Here is a 12,959-nt window from a genome sequence, read left to right as displayed (position 1 = left end):
TGATCCCAAACTTTTAACTGGGCTTTGAAACCCATAAGCTTTACGGAGGGAACTCCTAGATGTGTTGATACCCATTCCCCACCCAAGATTCCCCTTACTCCCACTTCCTGCCACCGGCCTTTTCTGATATGTATTTATGCTTCTTTTCCTACAGGAGGAAATATAAGAAAACATCCCAGAGGTAAGAGTATCTTTCTGGAAAAGGGGAGCTTTGGGGTCTTGGTTGGCTGAGTCACTGGAGGCACAGCTCTTGGTAAATGTGGCTCACGGTTCACTGGAATTGTAATAAACAATGTCTTGATTCCTTCTCAGTCAATTGCTTTATTTCCAGATTGCTATTGCTGCTGTAATTAAAAGTTGATTGTAGGCACCTAGCGTAGCACAGTAGGGTAGATCCCTGCCCACGAGAGTGGATCCTGTGGATCCAGAAACTTGCTATTGTTGTGCTATTTAGTGATTCTATTGACTTTGGTTGGTGGGGGCTATTAAGCTCATGGCAGAGCTGCGAGTCCTTTCAAGGGAAATGCTAGCATTCTGATGGGACTGTGGGAAGGTAAATTGAAGTAGAATACCATTTATCATACCCTCTATGTATCCACTGTGTGGAAGGGTGGATGTACAAAGATGAGGCCCGGTCTGGCCCTGCTCTGGACCTTGCAGACCCTTTGGTGTGAGGAGTCTTGAAGGTATCAAGTGGACACTGGCTCTGACCCATGTGAATATTAAACTTTGGACTTGTGTCCTTTGTATTTATAGTTCCAAAATCACTTACCAGGTGTGTGGAGTCTTGGCTCCAACGGCAAGCCCATTTTGCAGTGTGTCTGTGATTTCGAGCCCCTGTTAGTATCCTCTGCCAGATGGCATTAGCTGATTTGGAGGAGCAGCTTGTGTGCTGGTGTAGGCACACGGGCTGCGAACATGGACAGCATAGGAGGGATTTCTAAAGAGAACGATGAAATGAGGTTAGGAAATGTCATGTGCATCATGGTGGAATTTTTTCCTGGTTCATCTTTTTTTGATGAAATAGATTTAAGGTATGCAACATGATGCTTTTGATAAACATAGTAAAATAATGATTACAGTCAAGCAAATTAACATATCTGTCATCTCACTTATTTCATTCATTGGTTCATCTTGCATATACTTGTTTTTTACGATGACTCATTTTCATAAATTTAACTGAATAATAATGATGTGTAAGGCCTCTGGTGACCTCTTTTATCTTTCTAGCATCATCTCTTGCCACTTTCACTGTCCCTCTTTGCTCTCTAAACTTGAGCTATGACTTTCTAGCCAAGTTTTGCTTCCAAAGGTCCAGATGATCATGGATGCTTTCTTAGGAGGAGCTTTGGTAAACTTGGAGTCAGTGTACTTATCTGAGGCTTTCCTGAGTGAGGGAGATAAAGTTATTAACTTCAGCATTCCCAGGAACACCTGAGTAGATAGATATAGCTTGTTGTGATAATGCATTGGGTTTTCTCTGAATGCCATGCTGACTCTTCTGGTGTTTTTGCACATGCTGTTCCCTTTTCCCCACCTGACCCCTGGTGTATACTCTGATGTCTGCCTTCTACATGCTTCTGTGATTGCCCTCACCTTTTTTTCCTTCCTGCCTGCCTGATGGTGGGCAACATGTACACTGTGCCTTCTGGGATTTGCTTCATCTACCATAGTGCTTGGCATATAGTAAATGTTGAATATATGACTACTAATTGCTTTTCTTAAAGACGGAACTTTTGAATTGATTTTTTAGACTATTGACGATGGCACCAGGGAGAAGTGCCACAACTGTATTACACACAACTTGGTGCTAAGTCAATGAAAATGTAAACCAGAGTATTTTTCCATAATGTATAGGCTCCCTATTTTATGTACCTGATAGCAGCATGTGATTCTTCCTAGGGCTTTTGCAGGAAGTCTGAATGAATTCTGAAAGAGACAGGATTGGAATAGCATGATCCAATGAAAAAACTCTGTCAGAGTACTGTTTTTTTATGATTAATATATTTAATGAAAATAGGGCTCTAGCATCAGCCACTCTAGTCTCTGTGGCCTCTCATTAAGAAGCAGCTTTGGGAATATAAATAATGCAAGTGCCAAAATATTTACTCTGTGTTGTTGAGAAGAATTTGGAAAACACATTGCAAAGAAATAGAATTGCTTAGGTTTGTTGTTTGCCAACCATTGGAAGCCCACAATCCAGATTAAAACAAAACAAACAAAAAACACTGATTCAGTTAGAAATCTGCCAAGACCTTTCAACAGTGGCATTTTTGGATGACAATATTAATCTCAATTTCCTAGTGATGATCATCTCCAGCGGTAGAGATTCCTGTGTCCTGTGGTTTCCAAGTAAAATAGAAAGTCCAAAGGAGTGCTATGATAGCTTAATATGCAACATAGAGTGCATGAGACATTGGGAGGAAAATGAGTGAAAACTTAAAGGCTTCCTGGAGGTTGCTATACTTTTCTAAATATAGTCAGCTTAGGCAGATGGCTGGACAGTTCTGTCTTGTTTAGGTTCATTGAACTCACGGTAGTAATTGCATGTGAACCATTGAGCAGGATGTAAATTAATCACTCAGATTAGAGGGCACAGTGGTCTTCAGTAGTAAAAGGTAATCTATCATCTTCACCTGGGGTATGAGGCACTTCAGAGTTGCCTCAATTTTCTTTCCAGGAGAGATAGACAGGTGAGAGGGAGTTTTACAAGAGCTGCTCAAACCTGTCAAGGTTAAAATTATTACGTTGACTTTTTTGAAAACATATCCAATGTGAATGTTGTAATTTTTATGACATCATAAAATTAAAAAAAAAAACAGACTTACCAGCTTTATGGAAGCCATTTAAAGTGCAAATTAATAAACAATCAGTTTGACCTCTTTTAATATTTTTCATAAGAAATAGATCCATATTCTGCAAATATATCATTGAATTTTTTAAAAATGCCCAACTTAGTGGCTTCAAAGCACCATTTTATTTTGCTCACAGATTTATGGGTCAGGAATTTAGGAAGGACTTGGATGGGTGGTTTGAATGTGATCCAGCTGGTGACAGCTGGGGCTGCTGGGGATGGAGTCTCCACTTCCAAGACAGTGTCTTCATTCATGTCAGGGCCCTTGGGGCTCCATCCCTTCAGGCTTCTCTGTCTCTTTCTCTGCCCTTGCCCCCATCCTACTCCTCCCTCTTTCTCTTTTTATGTCTTGCCACATGGCTTTTATCTTCCAAGATGGCTCCACACAGCTTGGGCTTCTGACTGCAGGATAGTCTCAGTGGTTGCCTTCTTGTTTGGCTTCTTAGGCCAAGTGTCCTAAGTGACAGGAAGTGGAAGTTTCTAGACCCTTAATTGTAACCTTGGCCCAGAAACTGGCACAGTGTCACTTCTACTGTATCTTACTGTTCAGGCTATCACCGAATGCATCCAAATTCAAGATGGGGGGGCATATATTATAACATATATTATATCTCTTGGTGGAACTTGCTGGGTGTGGTGGTGCACACCTGTAATCCCATCCACTCAGAGGCTGAGGCAGGAGGATTGCAAGTTCAAAGCCAGCCTCAGCAAAAGTGAGGCGCTAAGCAACTCAGTGAGATCCAGTCTGGAAATAAAATACAAAATAGGGCTGGGGATGTGGCTCAGTGGTCAAGTGCCCCTGAGTTCATTCCAGGTACAAAAAAAAAAAAAAAAAAAAAATTGCGGACTTTTAAAATCCAAGTAGCAAACCTCCAACCTTTTCTAGAATGAGCTTTCTTGAGACCTTTCTTGGGGGTCTGTAGATTCAGAGTATGTGGATTCTCCTTTGATGAATGGTAGGCAATTTTATATGTATTTTGACATCTCTCCTCCAGTCAGGTGCTGGTCTGTTTGAATGTGTGCTTATCTACTTAATGATTTATTTTGAGTGGGAGTAGCCATGATTCCTTTTTCATGTTAGGGACATGAAAAATGCATCAGTGTGGATGCAACTGAATTCTAAGCGTAGTTATTTGACTTCACTTAATCATTAGTCAAATAAAGCTGGTGGCTTCATGTGGGAAAACTAAATAGCACAAATGTTCTATTAAAAAGCTTTAGATGGAGTAAATTTGATTTGAGCAACAAAGGAAGATAGCCCAGGAGACATAAGTAATCTACCTGTGTTTACAATTTTCTTGCTGGTTTTATTTCATTTCACTGAAGTATTTATTTGCTTTTTAAAACTTTGTTAAAGAAAAAAAATCCACCTGCTTTCAAAGTAATTTTGCTACTACAGCTCAATGGAGGACATTATCTTTCTGTAAGTAATTCATAAAGTACAAGGCAGATATTTGCCCAAGGGAATATTTTGATGATTCTGATGCTTCTGAATTTCACTTTAAGCATTAATGGAAATGTACTTGTCTCTTCCAAAACCAGAATTCCAGTGGAAAGATTGGCATTAGAAGTGTTCCAGACTGGTTAGCAAGGGCACTTATAGGTTGGGAGGTAAATGTCTCCCTGTACAGAAAGCCTTGTTGAATTGGACTTGGGACTGTCATGATTAAGAGGAGGCCTTCTCCTTTTGCCTTGTGAATGAGTTTTGTCCATGAGAGTCGGTTATTCCAAGAGTCTTGCTAAAGTGGTAAAATAGCAATTTATCAGCTAGAGAGGATTATGCAATAAACCTGCTTCCCTGTAAAATTCTTTGTAAAAGGTTGCTTTTATTATACCTTCAGCTTCAAGTTATCAGGTCTGGCTCAGAGAAGTTTGTATCTGTTAGAAACCATGCTGGACCATATACAAAGCACTCACAAATAATCTAGAAATAATCAAATACATCTGGACTGCCCTTGAAGAAAGGAATTGCTGTCAGAGATGATATTATCAAGCTGAATCTGTATTATAACTGTCCCCTATACACACACATGCACATACTCACACCCCTATTTCAATGTGTAGGGGACTGCTGTGATCAATCAGTGTAATTCAGAAGCAGAGGCACGAATCAGATGTGTCCACAAACTTGAGGGATCTCTGCAGGCACAAGATTGGTCTTCTGATGTCTGCATTGCGGCGATTCAGTCTTTTGGTCAGGGTGGTTAAGAGTTGGAGTTTTAAGCTGTAACAGATAATGAAACCCTCATTAGCATAACGTTTTTGTTTGTTATTAATTGTAGCTCTGCTTAGATAATTTAAGTAGAAGTTCTGATTCTGACTCTATCTGACTTACTTATCAGTGGAGACATTACTATAAACATTTAACTTTGGTTAAAGGATTTTTTTCGATAATCATATTATATTGATAATCATATACATAACATAGTACTTTATAAAAAGCTTCCAATTTAATAAAACAACTTAGTAATTAATGTTGCTATATAGTTCAGTACATAATGAAATAAAAGGATAAGTAAAAAAATGCCTTCATGAATAGGTACACTGGCTTATAGGTGATACAGTTGAACAAAATAATTATGTTACAATGTGATGAGTGTTCTAGTCTCAGTATTGAAGGTTACGGGGAGCAATTAGGTCTTGGGGGGAAACTTGCATTATCATACTCTTCTCTCACAAGATCACAAACACAGTCTTTATATTACTTACTATTCAGGGGTCTTGCAGGTATGGGCACCCTGAAGTCTGATACAATAGACCAATAATAGTCTAATACAATAGAATAATAGTCTAATACAATAGAATAATAGTCTAATACAATAGAATCTTTTCTGTTTACTTCTTGTTTATAGTTATTTTTAAAATACACATTTTAAAAATATTTTAGGTCTTTCTTCAAAGAGGCAAATGGCTTGAAAATATTCTGGATATTAGGAAGAGGACTGTCCAGGATGCCAACATGTGTATAGTTATCAACAAAGTAGATCTCACACTTTAGTTAGTAAAGAGGCCTCTATCTGTTGCAAGACAAAGCAAGAAGTTATTTTTCCCCCAAGTGTCTAATGTCTTCTTCCACTTGGATTTTGATGTGGCTCAGGAATCACATTTGATGAGCCCAGTAATTGATTAAATCCAGCAAATGATTCCTTTAGTCAGTTCTACCCATGTTCAGCCTCCATGAATCAGCTTACTTAATGAGTCACCAACAGAACTGCCACCTTAGCTGTTAATAATAGATTATTGTGTGTGACAGGTGGGAGGGTGAGTGTATCACCCTTTGGGAAGGCTACCTACTAAGCAGTGGTATCCTACTATTAGCAGGTTCGTTGTCTTCTTACCGCTGACCTCCATCTCCTTCCCAGGTATGTTAAGGCTCATCAGTAAATTCTGAAGTTTTTTGGAAATAGAATTGGTTGACTCTTGTTCCCCATTTTTGCAATTAAAAATAGCAACTCAATAACTTGTTGGGAAAGTTATCAGGGGTAATAGAGGATAAATCAAAGCACGTATTTTTTTTTTTTTTTTTTTTTTGCATCTGGGCGGGTAACAAATCCTGCATTCTACTACTTATTTAGTAGTACCAATATTTAGAGCACAAGAATTAGTGCTGAATCAAGAGGATCTCCTAAGAGATAAAACCTTCAAAAATACTCTCCTTTATTTGTGATGCCTAATACATTCTGAAAGTTGTTAAGAATGAGTACATCAGCCATAGGAATATGCACAGTTCATATTCCAAGATTGCTGACTCAATCAGAGTGACTTCATAGTAGGAAGTGACAGAAGATCAAGGTAGACTAGAGAGAACAGCAGGAGTTGTCTGGTTGGAGCAGTGATTACAGATAGATGTTGAGACTGTCCACAAAGGATAAGGGAGAGTCTACACAGGTAGACTGTTATCCCTCATCCCTCCCTCCCTCACTCACTCACTCGGCCTCCTTACTATGTCATTCAGTGTCTGAGGAGGGCAGGTGCAGGATCTTGACTCAGAAAGGCTTGTTAGCAGGAGATAGGAACTAGGCCTAGGGAGAAAGTACTAGGTTGCAGTAAGCAGGTCAGGCACTGAGTCTGGGTCATATATCTAGATGCTAGTAGTACGGATGACCTTGATATTAAGCTGTCATTTTCTGAGTCCAGAGGAACATCTAGGTCCAATTCAATCTTCTTTTCTCTCCCATCTTCCTGCATCTGAGAATTGCTATCTTTCTATTCATCAAGAGTCAAAACTTCTGAGTCACTTTGTGTTAGTCAGCTTTTGGTTGCTGTGACCAAAATACCTGATAAAAACGTCTTAGAGGAGGAAAGGTTTATTTCAATTCATGGTTTCAATTCCTGGTCGACTGGCTTGCTTTGGGCCTGAGGTGAGGCAGAACATTCTATTGGAAGGGTGTGGTAGAGGAAAATTGCTATCTTTATGGCAACCAGAAAAAGAGAGAGGGCGGAGATGATAGGCTCAAGAAAAACTCTTTCAGCTCACATCCCAGGGACCCACTTCTTCTAACTAGGTCCCTCCTCCTACATTTTCCTACACTTCCCCATAGTCCAATCAGTCAGATGGATTCTTAGAGGCAAATGAGACAACGATACAACATATCAAAATCTCTGGTACACTATGAAAGCAGTACTAAGAGGAAAATTCATTGCATGGAGCACATTCAAGAAAAGACTACAAAGTCAACAACTAAATGACCTAACATTACAACTCAAAGCCCTAGAAAAAGAAAAACAGAACACCACCAAGAGTAGTAGGAGACAGGAAATAATTAAAATCAGAGCTGAAATCAATGAAATTGAAACAAAAGAAACAATTCAAAAAATTGACAAAACAAAAAGTTGGTTCTTTGAAAAAGTAAACAAAATAGAAAAAAACCCTTAGCCATACTAACAAAGAGAAGGAGAGAGAAAACTCAAATTACTAAAATTAGTGATGAAAAAGGAAATATCACGACAGACACCACTGAAATACATAACATAATGAGAAGCTACTTTGAAAATCTACATTCCTACAAAATAGAAAATGCTGAAGACATCAACAAATTTCTAGAGACATAATCCTCCCAAACTGAACCGGGAGGACATACACAATTTAAACATATCAATATCAAGCAATGAAATAGAAGAATCCATCAAAAGCCTACCAGCCAAGAAAAGCCCAGGACCAGGTGGATTCTCAGCTGAGTTCTACAGGATCTTCAAAGAAGAACTCATTCCAATACTTTTCAAAGTATTCCAGGAAATAGAAAAAGAGGGAACCCTCCCAAACTCATTCTATGAAGCTAATATCACCCTCATACCCAAACCAGACAAAGACACATCAAGGAAAGAAAATTTTAGACCAATATTCTTGATGAATATAGACACAAAATCTAGCCTTAACAAAATCCTGGCAAACCATATCCAAAAACATATTAAGAAGATAGTGTACCACGATCAAGTGGGATTCATCCTGGGAATGCAAGGTTGGTTCCACATCCGTAAATCAATAAATGTAATCCATCATATCAATAGACTTAAGGATAAGAATCATATGGTTATTTCAATTGATGCAGAAAAAGTGTTTGACAAAATACAACACCGCTTCATGCTCAAAACACTAGAAAAAATAGGGATAGAACATACCTCAACATTGTAAATGCTGTTTATGCTAAGCTCATGACCAACATCATTCTTAATGGAGAAAAACTGAAAGCATTCCCTTTAAAAACTGAAACAAGACAGGGATGCCCTCTTTCACCCCTTCTATTCAACATCGTCCTTGAAATACTAGCCAGAGCAATTAGACAGACTAAAGAAATTAAAGGGATACAAATAGGAAGAGAGGAACTCATGCTGTCACTATTTGCTGATGACATGATTCTCTATTTAGAGGATCCAAAAAACTCCACCAGAAAACTTCTAGACCTCATAAATGAATTCAGCAAAATAGCAGGATATAAAATCAACATGCATAAATCTCAAGCATTTTTATACATAAACGATGAAACATCTGAAAGGGAAATGAGGAAAACAAATCTGTTTGCAATAGCCTCAAAAAAAAAAAAAAAAACAAAAAAAAACAACAACAACTTGGGAATCAATCTAACCAAAGAGGTGAAAGACCTCTGCAATGAAAACTACAAAAAATTGAAAATTGAAGAAAGAAATTGAAGAAGACCTTAGAAGATGGAAAGATCTCCCATGTTGTTGGATAGGCAGAATTAATATTGTCAAAATGGCCATACTTCCAAAGGTGCTATACAGATTTAATGCAATTCCAATTAAAATCCCTATGAATTTCTCATAGAAACAGAAAAAGCAATTATGAAATTCATCTGGAAGAACAAAAGACTCAGAATAGCCAAAGCAATCCTGGGCAGGAAGAGTGATACAGGAGGTATCACAATACCAGACCTACTATAGAGCAATAGTAACAAAAATGGCATGGTATTGGCACCAAAATAGACAGGTAGATCAATGGTACAGGATAGAAGACATGGAGACATACCCACATAAGTACAGTAATCTCATACTAGACAAAGGTGCCAAAAACTTAGAATGGAGAAAAGATAGCCTCTTCAACAAATAGTGCTGGCAAAACTGGAATTTCATATGAAGTAAAATGAAATTAAACCCCTATCTCTCACCCTGTACAAAACTCAACTCAAAATGGATCAAGGGTCTAGGAATTAGACCTGAGACCCTTCACCAAATAGAAGAAAAAGTAGGATTGATTAATCCTTTGATGAGACTCGTGCCCTCATGATCCCACCATTTCCTAAAAGTTTTACCCTGGGCATTGGGGACCGGTCCTTCAAGTGCATAGACCTGTGGGAGACATTCCAGATACTAATTGTAACACATTTTATATGTTCTTCTGTTGTGTGTTCTTTCAGTGTTAACTTTTTGTTCCTCCTCTCCAACCATGGTAACTGGGTCTCTACTAGATGGTGGGATTTTCCTTCCCATTATTATTATTATTTTTTTTTGTCTTTTTTTTTATTGTAAACAAATGGGATACATGTTGTTTCTCTGTTTGTACATGGTGTAAAGGCATACCATTTGTGTAATCATAAATTTACATAGGGTAATGTTGTTTGATTCATTCTGTTATTTTTTCCCCTTCCCCCCCACCCCTCCCACCCCTCTTTTCCCTCTATACAGTCCTTCCTTCCTCCGTTCTTGCCCCCCTCCCTAACCCTAACTCTAACCCTAACTCTAACCCTTCCCACCCTCCATTATGTGTCATCATCCACTTATTAGCGATATCATTCTTCCTTTGGTTTTTTGAGATTGGCTTATCTCACTTAGCATGATATTCTCCAGTTTCATCCATTTGCCTGCAAATGCCATAATTTTATCATTCTTTATGGCTGAGTAATATTCCATTGTATATATATACCACATTTTCTTTATCCATTCATCAATTGAAGGGCATCTAGGTTGGTTCCACAATCTGGCTATTGTGAACTGAGCAGCTATGAACATTGATGTGGCTGTATCTCTATAATATGCTGATTTTAAGTCCTTTGGGTATAGGCCAAGGAGTGGGATAGCTGGGTCAAATGGTGGTTCCATTCCAAGTTTTCTAAGGAGTCTCCACACTGCTTTCCAGAGTGGCTGCACTAATTTGCAGCCCCACCAGCTATGTAAGAGTGTACCTTTCTCCCCACATCCTCGCCAACACCTGTTTTTGCTTGTATTCTTGATAATCGCCATTCTAATTGGGGTGAGATGGAATCTTAGGGTGGTTTTGATTTGCATTTCTCTTATTACTAGAGATGTTGAACATTTTTCCATATGTTTGTTGATTGCTTGTAGATCTTCTTCTGTGAAGTGTCTATTCATTTCCTTAGCCCATTTGTCGATTGGATTATTTGCATTCTTGGTGTAGAGTTTTTTGAGTTCTTTATAGATTCTGGAGATTAGCGCTCTATCCCTTCCCATTATTTTTATTCCCTCTGTCTTGTACAAGTCTCTATCCATTGCTGAGTGTGTTGAACAACTCTCTTGACTCTGGTTTCTGCATCGTCTCCATTCTGTATTCCCATGCCTGATGACTTTTTCTCCACAGCTCCTCTGATTGTGCCTGATGTGTTTAAAAAACAACAACAACAAATCTCCATTGGCTTCCTAATTGCTAATAGAAGTCTGTTTTCTCTTCTAGCTCTAAGGTTCTTTATATCTGCCTCCACCTCAACTTTTCTACTTGGTCTCTTATTCCCTTCCATTCACCCTAAGTTCCAATTAAGCTGAACACCTCACTGTCACATTTGCCTTGTGTTTTCTATGATCCCTCCTTTATTCATAGTATTTCTGGCATTTTGAATGTTCTTACTTATGTTTGTTCAAATCGTATCTTTTCTTCAAGACCCTATTCAAATACCATCTCTTTCAATGAAACCCTTTCAGATCTTTACACAGAAAATATATCTTGCTCTCCCAGTTCTTGTTGCTCTAATTCCATGACCGGAGTTAATTGGGTGCTTTGGAACCATTGAGATTTTTTATTTTTGATTGAGGAATATGCTCTTCCACAGCATGGTGCCTTGGGCATTCAAGGGAATTTATGAATGAATGGGATCCTACTTTTATTTTTATCATGGGTCACAACTTAAGTCAGAGTTACCAGGTGGAATTGTGGGTAAATAAGCTCAGGTTGATAAATGACTCATGCTTACAAATGACTTTGCAGTTCACTGCATATTCCCACATCCAGACTCTCATTTGGCCCTCACACTGGCCATTGTGGAGGCTTCTGAGGTCACCAAGACAGATGGCATACATGGCAGGAACTAGAAAGTACGTAATTGCTTGGATCATCGACTCAGCCTTTCTATTTCCGTGCCTCCAACATGGACTCTCTCTGGGTGGAAACTCAAGAGTATTCTGGCTCTGCATCAGTGCTTCACTCTCTATTTTCCCTCATTCAAGTCACTGAGCCTGGGGATGTTCATTGCAGTGTCAAATGTATTTGTTCGGAACAAATCATTCTGAATATTTGATAACTGTGGTTATGCATCATTTGGCTGTTCTGTGGTATTTTGCCAAAATGATTTTGAGAATCATTTTCTTAGATTGCCTGATAAGACCTAAGTGTGTCTTTAAGACTATGAGTAGCACTAATGCAATCATTGCTTCAAAAGTTATGCCCAGACTTCTAAGAAGGCAAGCCTCTTGATCCCTGCTAATCTCAGTGATCCTCAATGCCAAAAAGAGGTGAAATTGACTGAATTGATTCAGTAATTGCTGGGGCCAAATCCAACTCCAATAATAGCCCTTTAAAAAGCATCTTTTAGGGTCCCTGGAGATACCAGTCCCTGGGTCTACCAGTGTTGATCAGTGTGGGTAACCGTGACTCTTGATATTTTCATTGTTGGGGCTGCCCTGTATGCATGTTGGAGAATGTTTGGCAACATCCCTGGTCTCTATACACTAGAGGCCAGTTGCTACTACATGTCGTATGTATGTATGTATGTATGTATGTATGTATGTATTTATTTATTTGGTACTGGGGATTAAACTCAGGGGCACTTGACCCCTGAGCCACATCTCAGCCCTATTTTGTATTTTATTTAGAGTCAGGTTCTCATTGAGTTGCTTAGCATCTAACTTTTGCTGAGGCTGGCTTTGAACTGTGTGATCCTCCTGCCTCAGCCTCCTGAGCTGCTGGGGATATGGAGTGCACCATCATGCCTGGCTATCTTATCTTTGATAACCAAAAATGTCCCCTGAGAGTCAAATTTGCCTGTGGTTGAGAACCACAGGTGCAGATGAAAAATTAAGAATTTGAGTTCTGTTCCTAATTAGCTATGCCAAATTACTTCTCTCTGGTCTCAGTGTCTTCCTTATCTATGAAGACATATGGTTGAACAGGAGGTGAACATGGTTACTTTTGATTCAAAACCAATATTCTTTGCTTCTGATTTCTTAGGTCTTTTCATGGGGAGCCCCAGGTCACTGGGCCATATTTGCAGGGATGATAGGCACTCTGTGCCCTTTAGTTGAATCACCAAGAGAATCAAATGGCCTGCTAGAAAGAGGTCGCTTAGCAGGTAACATCCTCTGAGCCCCATAGTGAATATCCCTGGCTACCAACTAGCTTACTTGGTTTAGAATACTTCTAATT

General features: G+C 39.0%; 1 protein-coding gene across 8 annotated transcripts in view; it reads left to right on the top strand.

Moving 5' to 3' along the window:
* Positions 1-12,959, top strand: part of Pde1c (phosphodiesterase 1C) — a 551,831-nt gene that overhangs the window by 242,542 nt on the left and 296,330 nt on the right. The window contains exon 2 of one of the 8 annotated variants that reach the window (XM_047560737.1): positions 155-181. The exons of the other annotated variants lie outside the window; for them this stretch is intronic. Within the exon in view, the coding sequence (XP_047416693.1) occupies positions 155-181 (27 nt within the window). The remainder of the gene's footprint in view (positions 1-154; positions 182-12,959) is intronic. 8 annotated transcript variants of the gene reach the window in all.

The sequence above is a fragment of the Sciurus carolinensis genome, chromosome 8, assembly GCF_902686445.1.
Source record: "Sciurus carolinensis chromosome 8, mSciCar1.2, whole genome shotgun sequence".
NCBI classification, from domain to species: Eukaryota; Metazoa; Chordata; class Mammalia; order Rodentia; family Sciuridae; genus Sciurus; species Sciurus carolinensis.
The sequence above is the reverse complement of the archived record's forward strand: the minus strand, read 5'-3'. Positions and strand labels throughout refer to the sequence as shown.